Raw genomic sequence first — 21,748 nt, forward strand, 5'->3', positions numbered from 1 at the left:
TGCTGTGCTGCCGTCAGGTCCTCCAGGAGCCGGACAGACGTGATCTCTGCCTGACTCTGTCACCGCCTACCCTTTCCTCACTTCTGCCTTTTCTGTGTCTCTAGATTTTAGATTCACCCACACACTAGCCATCAGATACTAGATATTTCAAACCTACCTCAGGTCTGGGGAAACTAGATATCCATCATCATTTAGCCTGAAGATGTTTCTAACTGAACTTTTATTGAGAAATTAAGTAAAATGTGGTTTGCCAACACACATATGCCTACATTTCTCCCAAAGCACAGAAAGAACGATATTTATTACTTGCACATTGTCAAGTGATGCCAGTTTGGCAAAGCATCATCTCTTCGCTGTGACCTTGTGTGTCTACTCACATTCCCTTCTACACAGTGGGAAACTCTAGTTCATCTGAGTCTAGTTTCAGTTTTCTCCAGGCACCCTGATCCTTCCAGTGCTGGAGATCAAACCTGGGGCTCCATGCACACTAACAGACATTTGTCTCTGAGTTACAGCTCTAGTTTCCCCAACTCTCCACCTAGTCCTGCTGTGTCAAGGAAGTTATTTCTCATGGTCAGTGGAGTGAATGGTAAAGACACCAAGAAGTGGGGTCAGTGCCCAGGGCTGTGTTATCAAGGCCCTTAAACTACACAGAAGCTTATCCATATGTGCACTGATTGTAAACATCTATCAGATATGTTCACTGCCCTAAGGCACTTTAGGATGCTCTTGAGAAGTGCCCATGGAAGAAGTTCACTGGTGTTTTGCTCTGTCCCTAAGCTATGAGTCCCAGACACAAACTGTTTGTTCTTAACACCCAACTTCCATTTCTGATACATTCTGTTCCTTGCTAGAAAGTGGAACTGAGCCAGAAATCAAATGCTAAAGATAGATAGTACTGCTATTTTACTTGTGTTAGCATTTTTTTCCCAGAACACTCATGCTGATAGCTGTGTGGGAGGAAAGAAATAAGGACCCTTCTCTATGTCTTGCTCCTGTCTTTAAAATGGCCCAGGTCTGTTTGAAATGTGGGTTTTACATCAAAGATGGGTTTTTACTGCATATTATGTCATATCCCACTCAAAGTACTTTTTAAAACTCAAATTTGGGACATTTGGTTTTGAAATTTATGCTGTTTATACTCCCTAACTAATTATTCAGTGTGGATTTTTGAGTCAGTTGGCCTAGAGTTAGAAGTTAAACTGAGGCACAAAGTAGGGTAGTACATGGCTTTAATCCCAGCACTTGGATTAAAGTGGCAGACAGGGAGACAGGGCAGACAGATCTCTGAGTTCAAGGCCAGCCAAAGCAAGACAAAGAAACTTTATCTCGGAAAACCAAAAAAAGGAAGAAGAAAGAGGGGGAGGAAGAAGAAGGGGGAAGAGGAGAAAAAGTAGTAGTTGTAGTAGTGGTGGTGTTCGTGGTAGAAGTTGTTCAGCTGGGGAGATAGCTTAGCCATTAAAGGCTAGACTCACAACCAAAAAGCTGAGCACAAACAAGTTTCTTCCTGTGCAATACACAATATAAACAAATAAAAGTGTCTTTTTTATTGGATTTTTTTTACTTACATTTCAGATGTTATCCCCTTTCCTGGTTTTCCCTCCGGAATTCCATCTCCCCTCCCACTGCTTCTCTGAGAGTGCTTCCCCTCCCACCCACTCCCTCCCCCATTCCCGCCATGCATTCCCCTACACTGGGGTATCAAGCCTTCATAGGACCAAGGGCCTCTCTCCCATTGAAGCCCAACAAGGCTATCCTCTGATACCTATGTGGCTGGAGCCATGGGTCCTTCCATGTGTACTCATTGGTTGGCAGTTTAGTCCCTGGGAGCTGGGGGAGGGGGGGCATCTGGTTGGTTGAAATTGTTGTTCTTCCTATTTACAACTGAAGGTTGTAAACCCCTTCAGTTCCTTCAGACCTTTCTCTAACTCCTCTATTGGGGACCCTGTTCTCAATCCAGTGGTTGGCTGAGAGCATCCACATCTGTATTTGTCAGGCTCTGGCAGAGCCTCTCAGGAGACAGCTATATCAGGCTCCTATCAGCATGCAAAAAGTGTCTTTTTAGCATAATTTGCTTACTATAAAACCCATCCTTTTAAAAGTGTAAGTGCAGTGTTTATAGTATAGTCCCAGTGTTAAACAGCCATCACACTAGTGCAAGAAAACATTGAGTCTCCAAAACAGAATTATTGTCATAGAAAAATAAACCTAAAGTTCTGTAGAGAAGGCCAATTAGAACCTCTGTCTTTTCCACTTCATAACATTATAGCTTTTCCACTTCAAGGAAATTGCACGAGGCCATTTTATTTGTATAATATCTCATTTAATACCTTAGATTTTTGTTTATGGGCATTTATTATACCTAATATGGCATTTATGTGTAAATATGGTATATTTTTATCATATTCACACTTGGTTATCTTGCTGACTCCTTCCCTCTTCCCTTCTTTGCCTTTGGTAGTCCAGTGCATTTCGTTAGGGCTGCATGGTAAGGCTTATTTATAGGGCCATGGGAACCTTACCAGTGACTGCTCACTGAAGAAAATGTCTCTTCCTCCCTCTGGGATAATGTGTTGATAGGCCCAGTCATGTGCAAGTCTTACGTAGGTAAGCACAGCTGCTGTGAGCGCACAGGTCATTTCCAGAAGACAGGATTGCATAACTTTCCGCCCCTACATTCTTCCCGCCTCCACTCCCATTGAGTCCGAGGTGCCTTAGAGGTCTGATGCAGGTGCTCCGTATGGGGCTGAGCACCTCAGTCAATTATTCTCATCACTAACATTGCCAACTACAGAAAGAAGCTTCCTGACCAAAGCTGATGGCAAAACTGAACTGTGGGCATGAGCATAATTACTTAGAAGGCAGTTTGACAGATATACCATGGTTACTTAGAAAACATCAGTAGTAGCCTTCCCACTAGGACCCATGACCTCCCCAGCCATGAGTGCTTGCCCAGGTTTTTAGTACCAGCCATGAATTCCTTTCTGTGGAGCAGGTCTCAAATCCAGTCAGGGGCAGTTGGTTACCACTATAATGGAATTGCCAGTGTTGTGCCAAGAGTCAAATCTTGCCTGTGCTGTTGGTAGTGTTACACACAGGAGCCACACCTAAGACTATAAAAGATAACACTCCCCAACCTGCGTAACACTTTCAGGTAGTATGAGTGCTAGCCAGGAGGAAAGAAATTCCCAGCTCAGGGCCTGCTTGATTTCTCGGTGTTCTATAACCAGGGAAGTTAATGTCTTCAGCAGCAGGATTATTTTTAAATATATTTGCCTGGACTGGATAAATGGCTTAGTAGTTTAAAGCATGTCCTATTCTTACAAAGGACCCTAGCACCCCCTTTGCATGATTTACAGCTGCCCATGAATCCAACTCCAAGAAATCTGATACCTTTGTCCTGCACAGATACTTGCATGTGGCAGACACACACGCAAGACATAAATGTATTTACAAATAATAAGTTATAGAGATGACAGCTAAAAACACTCATGACTCTTACAGAAGTTCTATATGGTCTTACAGTACTTGTGAGACTTTTAATGCTATCAGAAGTACTGTTTAATGTATTAAAATATGTAAGTCTGAACCATTTAGAACACACGAGGTTGTACGCATACCATTGTCAAGCTGTTCCTTGACAATCAGAATGTCTGGGGAAGATAGAAATCATTAATAATACAGAGAAGCTTTGTTTAGTCAGTGGTCATAGCTCACAATACAGAGTAAACAAAATAATAAAGAAGCAACAATACGGGGCTAGAGAGATAACTCAGTGGCTAAAATCACTGGCTGTTCTTTCCGAGGACCTAAGTTCAAATCCCAGCTCTCACATGACAGCTAAAAACCACCTATAATTCCAGCTCCAAAGAATCCAGTGGCCTCTTCTCGCCTCCATCAACACCAGGCACTCAAATGGTACACAAACATAAATCAAAAAATACCCACACACATAAAATAAAACCAATAATAAAGAAGAAAGATACGATGAGTGGGCTCACTGGCCACAGCTCTTACTTAGAGCTGACTAGAACGTGAGGATCAGGACTCCTGGCTCCATGGCTTCAGTCATTTCCACCCACAGTTACTTGAAAAGCAGTTAGGGGAATTGTCATCCCTTTGGTGCCCATGAACTAGACTCATTGATGTTAAGAAACAGGAAATATATTACCATATTGGTCTTATATCTCCACTCCACTGAAAAACCAGAAACTACTGCTTTACCTTGGAATTGTGCGATTTGTAAGATTTTAAAGTACTTTGAAAAAACAGCAAATGTTAGAGCAGACACTGTAAATCTAATGTTTTGAGGAAGCCAATGAACAGAGGCACTTCTGCACAGGCCTGATGACCCGAATTTATCTCAATCCTGCAAGGTAACAAGAACTGGCTCCCAAAAACTGTCCTCTGACCTCCACACACATGCCACAGAACACACATGCCTGCACTTACACACATACACGCAAACACTCAAAAAATAAGTAAATGAATAAGTCTCACCCCCATTTTATATTATGCAAAATTTAACAAGTCTAAAAAGTAAAATTCCCAAATTAAACAAAGAAAGATAAAATGCTTGCTCTAACTGTAGCCTCTGTTTCTGTCTTAGCTTCACAGGATAATGCAGCTGGCTGTGGTTGTGTCAGAAGTACTTGAGAACGGCTCTTCAGTTTGGGTGTGTTTAGAAGAAGGCTGGGACATCACTACACAAGTAAAGTGTTAAATATCTTGTATTTGTAGTTTTTACCTTTGGGGTTGTTTTATTTATTGACTGATGTGTTTATGGCAGAGAAAGACCCCCTGCTAACCAGCCCCTGGTAAGCCGTACAGCAGCACTGCCCTTATGGAGGTCTGGGCTCAGCTGTCAGACCTTCACTTCTTCAGCTATACCGTACAGGCTTGCAGCTAGAACCCTTGACCAACAAATGAAACATGGGCCTCCCTTCCTGGCTTTACCCATCCTTTCTCTAACTTTCTCTAAGCCCATGTTTACTCCAGAGTGAAAAAGAAAATTTGCATTAATGTTAACAACATTATGACATTAACCTACCCCAAAGAGTGTGATAAGGTTTGAACTGATTGCCTAGTATCATAGGCAACAAACTATCCAGGTACGAATTAAAATCTTCATTCTCTGAAAGAAAGCATGTAGCAAAAGTGATTTTGGGGTTTCATTTTTACTGAAAAGTTTTTAAAATATATTTGATTGGCCATCCTGAAGCAGCTAGCCAACATATTTACCCTTCAGGTAACATTGCTTGTTAATTAGCTATCATTAAAAAAAAGTGCAACAGGACTATTTTAGGTCTGAAATTAATGAGGTGTTCATGTGCTCTTACCCTAGGTGACATCCCTAGTACAGATACTCAGTGATCCCTTCTACAGGACAATTGAAGGCTTCCGGATGTTGGTCGAAAAAGAATGGCTCTCTTTTGGTCATAAGTTCAGCCAGCGCAGCAGCTTGGCCCTTAACTCTCAGGGCAGTGGTTTTGCTCCCATCTTCTTGCAATTCTTAGACTGTGTGCACCAGGTAAGTGCAGTGGGTTTAGAGTGATTTAACATGAAGAAAACACTGTGCTGGGTACCTGCTGCCACAGCTCAATTATAGGACATACTGGGGATGGAGAAGAAACCTGGCCAGTTTCTGAGATTAGGAGTGTTGAGCTAGCTGTTGAACTAGCCCTCAGGTAAGGAAATCAGCACTCTAAATTACCATCTACAAAGAAGGGAAGCACACATGGGCATGGTCCCCAAAGTGTGAACTGAACAGCAAAAGTCTCTATGTTTGACATGCCCTGAAATGCCACATACAGTCTTCCCAGTTTGGGTGGGCTCTACTGCATGCCTTAGAGCTTTGAGAAACGAATAGGGCAGGCCAACTAGGCTGATGAGCTTGGGAGCAGGGCTTAGTTCAGTGAAGTAACCAAACTACAGCTGATAAAGAGGCTGTACTGTGTGTAACCCATCAGATGCAGTGAGGGAAAGGAGAGCACATAGTCCCCAGCTCTCCCATCTTCCTGGTGTGGCAGTTAGCTCCCCTTGCTGAGGATTGGAATGAAGAGCGGGCGGCGTGAAGCTTTCACTGAGGGCAGTGTTGGCCTAGAAGAGCAAGAGCGGTGCTGACAGTGCTCCGCCTGCACCGCTGGAAGGGAAGGAGGAAAGGAGGAAAGGTTTCAGAATTGAAAGTGGACCTTCTGAAGAGGCCAAATTGGCATGTGATTATATTTTGTTGGTTTTGTTTTTATTCTATTAATCATTTGCTTTTTAAAATAAGAGCTTTATTGAACCATCATTTATATACAGATCACAGTTTAAATGTAAAGGGTTTTTTTAGGATATTCTCAGAGTTGCAAGACGATTACCACTATTTTAGACACTTTAATACCCAGCACACAGTCAGTAGCCATCAGCAGTGACTTTCCTTCCCCTGCCCTGCCACACAGGTGGGGGCTGTGCCTGTGATATTTCTCTTCTCTTTTTGGAAAAAGGCCATGTACCATGGCCTTAGCCCACCTGCCAAACTACACACAAACCAGTTGTAGCAGGAGAGAGCCTACACTTTGAAACTCTTTGCAAAATGTTTTCTGTTGGATATTAGCCTCTTTGTTAAATAGATGAGGGAATAGTTGGGAACAGTTGTGCTTACCTGAGACCAGGAGAGAAAGCAAAGCTCTTGGCTCTTATTTAGGTAGCCTTGAGGATTGGGAATTTACTTTGTATCTTTTTTTTAATGTATGTGAGTACACTGTAGCTGTCTTCAGACACACCAGAAGAGGGCATGCGATCCCATTACAGATGGTTGTGAGCCACCATGTGGTTGCTGGGAATTGAACTCAGGACCTCTGGAAGAACCACTGAAACATCTCTCCAGCCCCTGTATTCTAATTTCAATGGTTGTGATTTATATGTATCATGACTAAAACCAAATTGATACTTACACTGGGAAATTTTAACTTTATATATGAAAATACGTGTAATGTTCCAGAGAAAGGAAACAGCAGCAGTCTTTCAGGAAGACTTGTAAAGCTGGTGACTAGACCATGCTGGAGAGTTGACTGTCAGAGCAGTAGGGCAGAGAGTAGACCGGCAGACACTGCAGTTCAGGAGGTAGACTATCAGTTGAGCCCCTTCGCTAACCAAGTCGAGTCTGGTATTGTCAAGGTTGATATTTACGTAGGATGGTTTTCCCAGAAAAGGGCTTTCATGACAGGTAAAGCAAGAGGAACTCTATGGTCTAACTGCGAGTTTCCAGATGCTCCATTTAGTCCCCACTTCACCTGCATCCACACTGCTGAGTGGTACTCTGTAGCCTCAGCACTTATTAGATTCTGAAGTCTTCGCTCCCCAGTGCAACTCTCCCCCCTCCCCTCTCCCCCGTGTTCCTCTGCTCTCTTCCCCTCTCTCCCCCATCTCCCTCTCTCTTCCCCACTCTCTCCCTCTCTCCCCTACTCTCCTCAGCTCTCCTCTACTCTTCCCCATCTCCCTCTCTCTTCCCAACTCTCCCCCACTCTCCCCCTCTTTCCCCTTCTCTCCCTCTATCTCCCCCACTCACCCCCTCTCTCTTCCAGTCTCTGCAGGACTGGTTTGGGCTTGGTACTGTGTTCTTCTGCTTTTCCTTTAACCTTCTTTACTAGCTAAGCATGTGATACAACATCTGTAATCCCAACACTCAGAGGGTAAAGGCAGGAGGATTCCTACAAGTTTTTCTAACCCAGCTTGGTTTACAAAGCAAGTTCTAGGACAGCCATGGCTACATAGTGAAACTGTAATTTTAGGGGGGGGGGGATTCATTATAGGAATGTTTCAGAAGAATAAGTTTTTGCAGTTGAATTAAACTTAAATAAACTTCTAAATGTATTTAATCTCTGTGTTCATCTTACCAAATTCTGTATAGCTAATCCCTGTCTGTACAAATGTCATTCATAATTGATGAATATATAAAACATACTATCCTCCCATAGAAACATCATTGAACCCCCACATACAATATCTATTTCTTAGAATGCAGGTCTTTTGTTTTACTGTTGACAGTGAGACATGAGGGTGCAGTCTGTAGAAGGCAACATATAGTCTCTGAGTTCCTTAAGCAAAACTAATCAGTATGGTAGTTTGAATAAAAATGGCCTCCGTAGCCTCATAGGGAGTGGCACTATAAGGAGGTGTGGCCTTGTTGGAGAAGTTAGGCTTTGTCAAATACTCAAGCCAGGTCTAGTGTGACATTCACTTCCTGCTGCCTGCCAATCTGGATGTAGAACTCTCAGCTCCTTCTTCAACACCATGACTGCCTATGTTTCACCATGCTTCCCACCATAAAAATAATGGACTACGCATCTAAAACTGTAAGCCAGCCCCAATTAACTGTTTTCTTTTATAAGAGTTGCCATGGTCTTGGTGTCTCTTCATAGCAACAAAACCCTAAGACAATCGGTTTAACATAAACTATAATGAGGTATAAGTTATATGCCTGCTAACTTTAGGATAAATTATAATAAACTGTAAAGTTTTAAAATATATCTACTAAAGCAACCTAGCATAAAAGTTTAACTTTTTGAGACAGGGTTTCTTCTCTGCGTAGTCCTGTCTGTTGCTATCGAACTCACAGAGCTCCTCCTGCCTCTGCCTCTGGAGTGCTGGGATTAAAGGCTTGCACCATCACCTCCTGGCCAAAATCAACTTTTAATGAAAGCTCAATTGTTTGCAGGTGAGAACTTCCTGACCAAAACAACGTGGCATTCAGGGTCTAAAGACAGGATACTGTGTCAGTCCTAGCTGTGTCATGCTAAAACAAATTTTAAGTAAAAATAATTTGTAATTTGTCTGAACCTGCCTTTGACACAGTACCTCATACATACTCACCTGAGTGTAGACGAGCCATGACAAAGGTCACGTATGACCTTAACTGTGATACTTGAGGGACTTGACTACAGTAGGTATCGACTTGGATGAAGCAAATTCTTTTATCTCACAAAGAGATTGTTTATAATTTTGAAAACAGAGGAATCTAAGGAGTCTGTAGTTAACAAACAGTGCTTCTGACTCTTACTGACTTAATTATACAGTAGTATTTCATCATCTCCTGCACACTGGTTCGAAGCATTAGAAAATGCCTTTTCTGAATGTCTTTCAAGTGAATACTAGTGTTTTATATGCCCCTGACTTTTACCAAATAATCTTAATTAATGTTCTCTTTATACTTTTGGGTACACAAAACAGAGACAGACCCAACAACACTACAAAAATAAGTTCAAAATTTTACAGCCACAAGCAAAACCTTCCCTGGATAGAATGTGCTCCCTGCTCATTCTAGAATTTATAACACTGAATACAAAAGGCAATTTATGGACATGTTCCAAGATATGTCCTATTAGTATTAACAAAGTTACAAAGAAAACAGATGAAGCACCATTCTTAAATTAGAAATTCCTCATCATATAAAAAGCCGTTGTTTATGCCAGTATACCCAGGTGTCAGATGAAAAGTAACACTACGTCACTGTTTCATAATAGCAACATCTGCAGATTTTGTTACTTGTGATAGTAATTGGCCTAACCAAAATGATATTATGACAGGATGCTTCCTTTCCTTAAAATAATTCAGCCAAGTCTTTCAAAAGGAAAATATATCCAAAACATAAAAATAAAATTTTTACCTGTTTATTTTTAAAACATAATACCGGGACCAACAAAATAGCTCAGAGGCTAAAAGTATTTCCCACCAAGCCTGAGAACCTGGGTATAGTCCCAAATACCCATATGGTAAATGAGTACCCACTCCTATATGATGCCTTCTGACACCACACATAAACACTAGCACAAGTGTACCTATTTTATGGGATAGAGATGACCACTCAAACGAGTTTATAGCCAATTGGAAGTCTTTATTCCAGCTAAATGGGACTCTACTCATTCAGAACCTAAACATAGTCCCAAACACTTAGAGCAAGGAGTTTTTATAAGGCAAAAACCACATCCTGGTATCTTATTAAGCAGCTTCAAGGGAGATTTTATGCAAGCAAACAATATAACAGAAGCTAAGACAACCAGTTAGCTGGAGGGGGAGGTTTGCTCAAGCAGGAAGTTTAACAGAAGCTAAAAGTTAGCTGGGGCATGACCTCAGGTGCTAGAATAGAGTTGGGGTTCTCCATCAAGGAGATCAAATTCTAATTAAACCTGAAATGGCCTCATCAAGAATCCAAGATGAAGGAATCTCTGCAATGTATAGTTCTGTCACACCTGCACAAATATACACATTAAACAGATAATTGTTTTTATTTTAAAAAAATAAATAAACTATAGTAACAAAGAGGAGAATACTTATTTTCCTTATGTCTTACTTTGAGAACCTAACAGTGCTGACTGTGCCTTCAGAGTTTATTCATATTGTGAATTGGCTCACTCTGGCCTGATGTGGTGGTGATGTTCCTCCTCAGTTACCGTATGCCAACACTGAAGGTCTAAATCCAAATGCAAATGCTGTTTTTCCCTTTAAGACCAGTTCCTTCCTTGTAACTCTTCATGGATCAGTACAGCTGCCCCCAGACATTGCTGATGCTAAAATTCATATATTTATATTGGTAAATAGCTATAACTAATGGCTGCATGGTAAATTCAAGAATGTCTCCTGCTTCTATACAACTGGAAACCGCTAAACTTCACATAAATCAATTGGCTTTAAAACAAAGCAATTTTCCATTGTCTTTTAATATCATGAGTTTTAAAGCCTCGTGTGAAGGGCTGGTACAGTACAAAATACACTGTTAGCCCTTCCTAAATCTTACTCTGTGTGGTCACATAGTGCTACTGCACATAGAACTCTAGTTGGATATTTGTTCATACCTGGAAGCAGAATCCAGGTTTGCGCAGCTTATTCCCAAGGTGCTGATATTATCTGTAGTTTGAGTTGTAGATTTTTATGGGTCTTTTTAAGTTTTACAAAGAACTTAGTGGCACGTGGACAAAAAAATCTGACTATAAATCCATATTTCTCTAAATTCCATTTCATATTTAATTCTTACTTATAAGTGAAGCTGGAAGGTTCTAATCCAGATGGAAAGTAAAACTCAGATGCCTAATGTTCAGTCCTTTAACTCTGTACTTTGAATCTTTAGCAATATAAATACAAAATTATTGTTTAAAGAGAATGTAGATGATACCTCAGAGAAACCTACAATTCAGTAGAATTAGTTTTCTGACTGTCATGCTTATCATTCCAAGCATGACATGATACAGGGTTAAATTGTTTGATGCACATATGCCTTGATGCCCTGAAAATCTTGTGATCAATAATAACAAATATTGATGAAGCCCAAAGATGCTCTTCAAGAAGAGGGTATTAATTGATTATCCATATTAGAAATTAACATGACAATAGTTTATAGCAATAACCACCAATGCCTGTCTTTGACTCGTTCATTTCATTCAGCAGTTTACAAGAGAGATGAAGGTTGCAGTCTACACACACTTACAACACAGCTCTGTAACTTCTGTACATACAGTAGCCAAAAACATGGAAGAGTTCCACATTAACCAGCAGGTGAATGAGTAAGTCGTGGGGTATCAATACCCCATATGTGAATACCACATGAGCATCATGGAGCAGTCTCAGATAATTGTGTTTAGTGACAAAAGGTAGACAGACTCCATCCATATAAATAAGTGAAATAAGATGCAGTCTCCTTAGAAAGCTCTAATGCCTGCCACTTCATTTGTGGTAACAAGGAGTAAATCAATGGTTTCTTGGGCAGTTTTCAAAGTTGTATTCTTCAGCATATTAAATATCAGAAGAGTTAGGAAAGACTTCACACAGGTGTGTGTGTGACACAGATAGGTTCTAAAGAGAATTGTCATTGAGAGAAGTGTCAAAAGTTTCCCTCAAGCATTTTTGTAGAGTGGATTCTCTAATAGAGAGCTGAACCTTTCTTCCTCTAGAAATGGTGACTTGGGGTGGCCCATAATTACTGAATGTTTGTTCCCATGTTTACTGAAGTAGTTTGTCCTTGTAGGCTACTCCATCTGATAATACTGCAGTTTCTGCCTCCCCAAGACTCTTAGTTGGCAGGAAGCCAGGGTCCATCCTCATCTTGTCCTCTTCACTGTCTGGCTTCACAACTCTATGAATCACCAGCTCTCAGTGTGTACACCAGTTCCATCCAGAATCTTGAACTAGAAAGCTTTATATGACATCAGAGTTCAATTCAGGGAGGAAGCCTGGAGTCCGAAGGCTGCTTGAGAAAGAGACCAGAAGAGCTGGATGAGGAGGTGTAGCTCCATGGAACGGTGCCTGCCCACTATGTGCAGGGCCCTGCATTCAATTGCCAGCACCACCAGAAGAGGAAACAAAGGCCAAGCATGTGCCACCACACACCTTCATTCTTATTGCTAAATCTAACATCTTCTTTTCTTAAGACAAGGTCTCAGACTGGAGAGAAGGCTGTGGTTAAGAGCACATACTGTTCTTCCTGAGGACCTGAGTTCTGCTTCCAGAACCCACATCAGGTGGCTTCTGATTGAGACCCTAGCTTCAGGGGTGCCACATGTCTCTGACCTCTGTGGGCACTGGCATTTAAATAGTAGAGTTTTTAATTATTTTATTGGATATTCTCTGTATTTACATTTCAAATGCCATCCCCTTTCCACCAGCTCCCATTCCCCTCTCCCCTTACACTTGCTTCCATGAAGGTGCTCCCTCTCCTAATTACCCTCTTCACCTCAGTGCCTTGGCATTTCTGGGACTACACTGAGAAAACACACCTTCACTAGACCAAAGGCCTCTTCTCCCATTGTTGCCAGACAGTGCTATCCTCTGCTACATATGCAACTAGAGCAATGGGTCTCTCCATGTGTGCTCAATGGTTGGTGTTTTAGTCCCTGGGAATTCTGGGGGTGTTGGTTGGTTGATAGTACTACCTGAAGACCCAGCTATTCCACTCCTGGGCATACCCAAAAGGTGCTCCAACATATCACAAGGACACATGCTCCACCATGTTTATAGCAGCCTTATTTATAATAACCAGAAGCTGGAAAGAACCCAGATGCCCTTCAACAGAGGAATGGATATAGAAATTGTGGTACATATACACAATGGAGTACTACTCAGCTATTAGAAACAATGACTTTTATGAAATTCCTAGGCAAATTAATTGAACTAGAAACTATTATCCTCAGTAAGGTAACCCAATCACAAAAGAACACACATGGTATGCACTCGCTAATAAGTGGATACTAGCCCCAAAAAGCTCTGAATACCCAAGAAACAATTCACAGGCCTTATGAAGCTCAAAAAAAAAAAAAAATGGTCAGAATGTTGATGCCTCAGTCCTTCTTAGAAGGGAGAACAAAACACTCAAGGGAGGAAATACAAGGTCAAATAGAGGAGCAGGGATTGTAGAAAGGATAATTCAAAGACTGCTTCACCTGGGGATCCACCCCATATGCAGCCACCAGACCCAAGCACTATTGCTGATACTAAGAAGTACTTACTGGCAGGAACCAGATACAGATGCCTCCTCAGAGACTCTGCCAGAGTCATACAGATACAATTGAGGATGCTTGCAGCTAATAATCCAACTGAACATGGGGACCCCAATGAAAGCTAGAGAAAGGCCTTAAGGAGCTGAAAGGGTTTGCAACCTCATGAGAATGACATTAGAGTTTGTTTTTTAAAGATGGAGCTTCACTATATAGCCCTGGCTAGCCAGGGACTTCCAAGAGATCCACCTGCCTCCACCTCCTTTGTACTGGGATTAAAGGTGTACACCACCAATCCAAGCCAGAGGAACTATTTTAATGTACAGTGATAATGCTATAAAATAATGTTGTTGACTTGAGTTTTATTGAATTATAACTGTAAACTGCCCAACTATTCTTAGTCTTTCTAATTAGTTTTATTTTTTGTACATAATCACAGGAAATCCATAAGTCTAATGCCTGTATTTTCACTAATGAGAAAACTCATACTACAGATGGTTACAGTTCTAAAAGACTACACTTCCCAGTATTCAGAACATGTCAAGAAAGAGGCACCATTGTGTGTAAGCCCACTATGTATACTTCAGATGCTTTTAGCATACCTTCTGTTTTATTTAGCATTACTTAATAAGGTAAATCAAAAATCAGTAAGAAGGTATTCTCGTGTGTGTGTGTGTGTGTGTGTGTGTGTGTGTGTGTGTGAGAGAGAGAGAGAGAGAGAGAGAGAGAGAGAGAGAGAGAGAATGTCACAGAACACTAGGTGTCTAACCAGATGATAAACTTTCAAATGTTTATTTTTAGTAAGTGTTTTTGATAGCTTCATACATGAACACTGCATCTACATCACTCACACCCTTCCATCTCCTAACTTATCTTTCCCTCCCAGACTCATGATCTCTTAAGTATTGCTACCTGTGTGTATACATACGTATATGTATAGCTTATTGTGTTCCTTTAACTTTGTGTATATATATATATATACATGTCAAGGGCTAACACCTTGGGGTTGGACAGCCTCTGAGGAGCTCACCCCTGGATGAGATTGACTCTCCCTCTCGGCAGCCACTGTCCACCTGTAGCTGTCCATCCAGGGTCCGGCTGTGTGGTTTCTCATCTACAGTAGCTTGTCAACCAGTGTTGTCAGCTGGTCTTGTTCAGGCGACCATATTCAAAGCTCATTTCTCCTGTATATCTAGAGGACACTATGTAAAGCATCCAGACCTCTGTCCCATACAGTCTCATAAACCTATTTGTGTGTGCTTTTACACTGTTTGCCACACAACAAAAGCCACATGCTGTGTTAATTTATATTTGTCAACTTTTTGGCACAGTATAATGTTGTGAATGGAGCCAGACCACACAGTGTTCAAATTCAGGCCTAAAAGTTTCTGTTGAATGGTGTTGCTGACCCTAAGCCTCCTCACATGTAAATTGAGAACAAGAAGGCCTGCCTTGTAGTTTTGTAGAAATTACATAAGAAGCCCTAGTCTAATGTCATACATAGTAGCAACTCAAAAAACCTGCCCCTCCCTATCTCTGTAGTGGCGGAAGTTCACGCATTTGTCAGACGATGGCCAGAGGTGTCCTGCATATCCCAGCTAAGCATTCTGTGGCACGGCTTTTGCTTTTCTTTTGGATCTCATTCTTTCTTTGTTTGTATATTTCAGGTTCACAACCAGTATCCAACTGAGTTTGAATTCAATCTCTATTACCTAAAGTTCTTGGCTTTCCATTATGTGTCTAATCGCTTTAAAACATTTCTCCTGGATTCAGACTATGAAAGATTAGAACATGGTATGTATTTATATGGCCCTGTCCTATCTTTTTTGTTAGTTTTGCATGTTTTTAGTGGAAACTTAAGTGATGTAACTGATCCCAAGCAACTGAGTGTAGAGTGCAGAGTTACTGGCCAGTTCCAGGGAGATGTGCTCTCTTAGCCATTAGTTACAGCAAGTGCACATTCTTGTCCCACCTTTATAAAGTTAAGTATTCGACTCTTGTGTGGGAGATGTGTTTAATTCAGAGTATTTCCATTCTTGTCCACTGTGGTAGAAAGGACCTGTCCATGGTGGCAGTTTGGGTAGCAGTTCATGCAAAGGCTCCACTGGTTATAGGCTATACTTTGGGAGAGCCTTGGCCTTGTCATCGGTAAGACAGGGACAGTGGTAAGATACAGTAGGGCCATAGTGACCAAGGAGGAAGCAGTGAGCAGTTTCCCAGCATATTTGCTATGACATAACAAGCACTTGAGGAACTTTAGACAACATTGTCATTATTACAGTTTCTAATAGCTATGTTTGTAGGAAGTAGATTCTGAAAATCTATGAAAGCATTTCCTGGGGTGCTGCTGTTAGGAAAACAGGGAAATATGCATGACAGTTTTTGTTAACACATCAAGAAAGAAAGGAAGGAAAGGAAGAAAGAGAAAGAGAAAGGAAGGAAGGAAAGAGAGAGAGAGGAAAGAAAGAAAGGAAGGAAGAAAGAAGGAAAGAAAGAAAGAAAGAAAGAGAAAAAGCAGCCAGCACTTGTTCCGGGTGGTTTGGTCAGAAGAATGCTTGCCTAGTATGCCCAAAGCCCGGGTTCCCTTATGTACATCATATATACCAATGTAGTGCTACATGCCTGTAATTCTAGAACTTGGGAGATGGGGAATTAAGATAAAACAATGTCTATGTAACAGTGTTTAGAAAGAGGACCTTTCATAATTAAAGCTTTACCAGTGATCTCCATTTAAAAGCTGAAGTCAAGAAGTACTACTTGAAGGGCATGTTGTTGAAGCTGTCTATAATGTGTCACTTTGAGTGAAGGAAGGAACACTGGCCAGACCATTCATCCCTAGGCCTTTGTCACACATGATATCACAGCCAGAAACAGCCTGTTAAACAACATGTGGTGGAGAGGTAGTGAGCAGAGCTGGTGACAGCTCTAGTGCTGGCCCTCAGCCAGCCTGGGTGTGATGGGCATAGTCGGTGTTATCACTAAAAGGTGTGACATAAGCATATATGTCAGTGAAATACTAAGCTAGTCAGAAAATTACCTTCAACCCATGCAGATGTGGCCAGAGACTAAGATGCCTGCTGTGCCAGATGAAGTCTCTAGTTACAGAAACACCAGAATCTGGTACAACTGTTCTTTGACTAACTGTTCTCTGACTAGGACTAACTAGGGACCTCCAGGCAGCACCTCCAGCCAGCTGAATCAGAATGTGAGGGTGGGACCTGGGCAGCCAGAGCTTCTTAGAGCTTCCAAGTGATTCCACCGTGTTGACAAAGCTGAGTGTTCCACTGACCCAGCAAGGGAAGCATCAAAACTAAGATAGAAAGTGAGCCAGTGGGTGAACAGCTTCATCCTTCAGCCACTGTTAGCTTGTCTAAAAACTGGCCAGGGCTGTCTGCCCTGTCTGTGGTCTAAAAAAAAAAAAAAATTAGAAAGAAACCGGATTAAGAGAATGTTTTACCAAACATGCTGACAGGTTTCTGTGATTATTTGAAAGTGAAATTATTTTCAGGCCCAGTGGTGGTGGCAGCACATCTTTACTATCAACACTCAGGAGGCAGAGGCAGGCAGATCTCAGTGAATTTCCAGGCCAGGCTTGTCTTGAAAGTGGGTTCTAGAACAGCCCACACTATACACTGAGAAACCCTGTCTCCTGAGAAGGAAAAAAAAGGAAGGAAGGATGAATGAACAAATGAATTATTTTCATCTTGTGTCTTACATATTTTTTTATAAACCACTTAACTTATTTAGAATCCTCGAATATCATTACCAAAGGGTTCTCTATTTAAACTGGCTCATAAACCAGTCCAGTCTGGATTGCCTAGTTGGAGTCTGTCCTTGCTAGGCAGACATACCAATTATGCAGCCTACTCAGTCAAACTAATATTAGTTACCAGTGGCTTTGAGAACCATCCTCCTTCCCTGCAAAGGTGAACAAGTAGAGACTCGGACTCTTAGCCACCACTGCTGTACTTCATCAGAAAAGCCTCATCACCATGTCTGCTGTCTTGAAATGGACCTTTATAGGGCTGATGGTGCAAACATTTTTTAAAGTGTTCCCTACATTTGTGTATTACTCTGAGACAGTCATCTATATACTGTAAAACAAAGAGTCTATTGTCTGTGGTCCCAGTCACCAGGTAGCACCAAGATGGAAGAGGAGAGGAGTGTGTCCTTGAATCAGAGGCTACCTCTTGCACCTTCTGTCTTTCTCCTGTCTAAAGCCTGCCTCACAGCCTCCAGGGTGCTCCCCGTGTGAAACTATGAGACAACTTTAACAGTTCAACTTTAAACTCCTAAATGACTCACATCTGAGGTTTATTCTGAGAGACTCTGATACAATTGCTCTAAAGCAAGACATGAGCACTGAGAATTTCCAAATCTTGGCTTTTCTAATGTGATAAGGTTGAGAACCACTGAGCAGGACTCTGCAGTTAAGAGATAAAGAGAGAAGAACAATGGAAAGTAGACAGCCATCAGTCTTGGAGCCTCAGCTACAGGGACTTTGTGTAACCGAGAGTCTGAGGCAGCCTCTTGTGGTAAAAAGTTGACTTTTCACAGTATCATTTCCTGCAGAGCAAAGTAGCAGTGCCTTTCCAGGACTGTTCTTTCCTCACCCTGGTGTGTGTACCCCTCCCTCCTCAATAAAAACAAAGAATACTCTGCCAGGCATGGTGGCACACACCCGCTGTGACCCCAGCACTCAAGAGGCTGAGGCAAGCTGACTTCTCAGGTTTGAGAGCAAGTTCTAAGACAGCCAGGGCTACAGAGAGACCATGGGGAGAGGGTAAGATATAAGAATCTAAGTTTATTTAGTCACTTGAGACAGAACACACTCTCTGCCATCCAGAGTTTCAGTGACTATCATTTGTAGTACAAATAAACTTTAACTAAGAATATGCTTTAAATTGCTTCATAATAAACAAGTTTTTTAACACATAAAATTATGTTTTTAACTGAGCTTCCTCCGTTGACTAAGTGCATTTCCTACTAAGAAATGTGTAGCCTGCCTTCTGGCCCCTCTGTGGCCGTGCATTCAGAAGCAGGCATGAGTGGGAAAGTCCTGATGTCCCATGCTTCATTCGTGTTTGCCCAGCCTGTCCTTGGGTTTGTTAGCAGACAGTGCTAAAGATTTCTGCACATTTGTTGCTACTTTCAGGAATGTAAGAAATGGTTCACTTTTTCTTCTCCATGTTTCATACTTTTTAGAAAAAAAATTTCAATTTTTTTTCCTGTTTTGGTTGATTTTTTTTTTTAATTTACAGGAACCTTATTTGATGATAAAGGTGACAAGCATGCCAAGAAAGGGGTCTGTATCTGGGAGTGTATTGACAAGATGCACAAGCGGAGTCCCATTTTCTTCAATTACTTATACTCACCAGTGGAAATAGAGGTAGAGTTAAGAAATCACTTGTCCTTTCTATAAAAGTTACCCTTTGTTTTAGTATATGTAAACATTTGAGTGGATTTTATCCCAAAGACATTTAAAAGTTTGAGACAGCAAAGTTTGGGTTGTAATGGAAATGGGAGACTGTTCACTGAACACCTGATGAAAGTCTGGGATCTAGTCCTTAGAACTTAGAGGGATAATGTCAACACTCTCAGAGCAAAGAGCTTTGTCTGGATAGGATTAAAGGTGTACCTCCACGGTAGGCCTTCGCTGAAAATGTTTAAATGCTTTAGTATATAGTAAACCCAAGGAAGGGTGTAAGGAAAGCACTGACATTTGGACCTCAGACAGAGGACAGCAAATATAAGGGGCAGCAAGGCTTGGTCATAAGCATCTGCATGACCTAGTCCCAGACCTGCAACAGGCAGGTGTAACTGCCTAACATTGGAGCTGGTATCTCAGATCTCTGGAAGAACAGCAAGTAAACGTCATAGTTGAACCATCTCCCCAAAGCCATAACCTCATCTTTTACTTACTCATGGGGCTCAGTGTGGGGCATATGCTTCTGATCCTAGAACTTAAGTGATAGGAGCCAGAGGAATCACATATTTAAAAAGAAGTGCCAGCCTCTTCTACATTGTGAGTTCTAGGCCAACCTAAGATGCATAGCAAGACTTTGTCTCAAAAGCAAATACTTGGGGTCTGGGCAGGTGTGATAAATAGAACTTCGGTGCTTAGGGGATGCAGTGTCCCTGCCCTACCCCGAGCATTTAGAACTCTATTTTAAGTGTTGTCTTAGTTTGGGTACTATTACCATGAAGAGACACCACGACCAAGACAACTCTTAGAGAGAAAAACATTTAATTGGGCCTGGCTTAATAGTTTCAGAGGTTCAGTCCATTATTAGCATGGCAGCGTGCAGGCTGGAGAAGGAGATGAGAATTCTACATCTTGATCCAAACACAGCCAGAAGGAGGCATTCTTCCCCAGTCAGCCAGGAGGAGGGTCTCCTTACTAGACAGAGCTTGAACATAGAACCCCAAAGCCCACCCCCACAGTGACTCAACTTTCCTCAACAAAGACACCTCCTAATACTGCCACTTTCCTTGGGCCAAGCATATTCAAAGCACCACAGTACCTTCTCCTCATCCAATCCTTGCTCTTGGAACCTCCACATTCCTGGCCTAAATCCAGGCCACTCATTATCCCACGTCAGCCTGCCTTGCCAGTGCATGGGCACCAAGGAGCTGCTCGGCAAAGGATGAACAGAGTTTAGCTTTGTGACCTAGGATATACACAAATGTTTGTGCAAGGCCAGGGTGGGAGGAGAAGGTTAAACTGAGGCCTGTATGCTGAGGGGAGCATCTTCCCCTGTGCCACGACTTCCTGTGAGCAACACAAGAACCTTTTATTTGAACCTGACCTTCCAAATCATTAGGAAGTTACATTTATTGGGAAAGGGAGGTTTTAACATGTTTTATTTGATAATTTATCAAATGTATACATTTTAAATATTTAGACGAATTCATATACACTTGCCCTATGCTCTGCAAAGGTAAGGAGCTGCCTAGTAGTGAGTACTTTAAGAGTTGATGAAATTACATTTCAACATTTTCTTTAAACAGGCCCTGAAGCCTAATGTAAATGTCTCCAGCCTAAAGAAGTGGGATTACTACACAGAAGAGACCCTGTCTGCAGGTCCTTCATACGATTGGATGATGCTGACCCCCAAGCATTTTCCCTGTGAGGAATCAGATGTAGCTGGAGGAGCTGGGTCCCAGAGTCAGAGGAAAACAGTTTGGCCATGCTATGATGATGTGACCTGCAGCCAGCCAGATGCCCTCACGAGACTTTTTAGTGTAAGTCCACCATGTATAGACACACAGGTACTTTGAGCTTCAGGATAGCAGCTTAGACTTGACTGTACTGACTCCCTTAACTCTAAGCTGCCTCATAGATACATTCTGAAGACTCTACCCCTGATCCCATGCTGCAGTGGATGCCACACTTAAACTGTTGGCAAAGGCCCCCATAACACTGACTTTGCAGTGCTGCAGGGAAGCAGCTGAGGAAGCAGAGCCATTTTCCCCAGCTGCTTGAGTTAGCTCTAGGCAATAGCTTTCGTGGGTGCTTTCCTTCCCTTGGTTAGGGTCGTGGAGCTGGGACACTTGATGCAAGGCACATTCTGAAGCGGAGCCATCCTGGCAGTAGTCACTCAGAAACAGCTTTGTGTTCCTGACGAGCCCTCTCTGTTCAAAACCAGGAAGAATGTGCTGCAGTGACGGCTGCCTCCGACCCTGTCACAGGAAAATCATTTTCATGAGAATCTCTTGGTTCGTTCTTTGCACATCTGGTTTGAGTCTCCAAAGTTGAGGGGCTCCTCTCTCTCAAGAAAAACTTGTAACTGTCCAGTCATTAGGGTTGGGACATGGGCCCACAGTTGGCCTTTAGCTTTGGTCATCAGATTTCCTACAGGCTGTCTAAGAGCGAAGGTGTTTGAGACATATCCTACATTTCTTACTACTTAAATCAATCTGTTCAAAAAAATCCTGCTGAGTCCTAATAAATCATGAAACCCAGCTACAGTGCAGCCACGCTGCTCATCCAGGCCTGGTACAAAGAAAACCTGTGCCTCTGGGTACGTCCTGACCTTCTATGAAATGTTGCTCTGTCAAAACTAGCTTTTTAATTTCTTTGCAGGAAATTGAAAAATTGGAGCATAAATTGAATCAAACTCCTGAGAAATGGCACCAGCTATGGGAAAAAGTTACCATGGACCTCAAGGAAGAGCCAAGAACAGATCATGTGAGTTTTCAAAGGACCCTGAGCTTGGGAAGGTGCTAGGTCAGATGGATCCCACAACCCACAACCCAGCCATGCTTTTGACCAGAGAAAA

The 21,748-nt window shown here is 42.0% G+C and overlaps 1 protein-coding gene across 3 annotated transcripts in view; it reads left to right on the forward strand.

The window, feature by feature from the left end:
* Nucleotides 1-21,748, forward strand: part of SBF2 (SET binding factor 2) — a 334,193-nt gene that overhangs the window by 300,721 nt on the left and 11,724 nt on the right. For all 3 annotated transcript variants that reach the window (XM_080912014.1, XM_080912015.1, XM_080912016.1), the window contains exons 31-36: nucleotides 4,610-4,711; nucleotides 5,345-5,530; nucleotides 15,134-15,260; nucleotides 18,728-18,855; nucleotides 20,478-20,711; nucleotides 21,553-21,657. In XM_080912014.1, coding sequence (XP_080768140.1) covers nucleotides 4,610-4,711; nucleotides 5,345-5,530; nucleotides 15,134-15,260; nucleotides 18,728-18,855; nucleotides 20,478-20,711; nucleotides 21,553-21,657 — 882 coding nt within the window. The remainder of the gene's footprint in view (nucleotides 1-4,609; nucleotides 4,712-5,344; nucleotides 5,531-15,133; nucleotides 15,261-18,727; nucleotides 18,856-20,477; nucleotides 20,712-21,552; nucleotides 21,658-21,748) is intronic.

Source organism: Micromys minutus (genome assembly GCF_963924665.1).
Source record: "Micromys minutus genome assembly, chromosome: 2".
Taxonomy (NCBI): domain Eukaryota; kingdom Metazoa; phylum Chordata; class Mammalia; order Rodentia; family Muridae; genus Micromys; species Micromys minutus.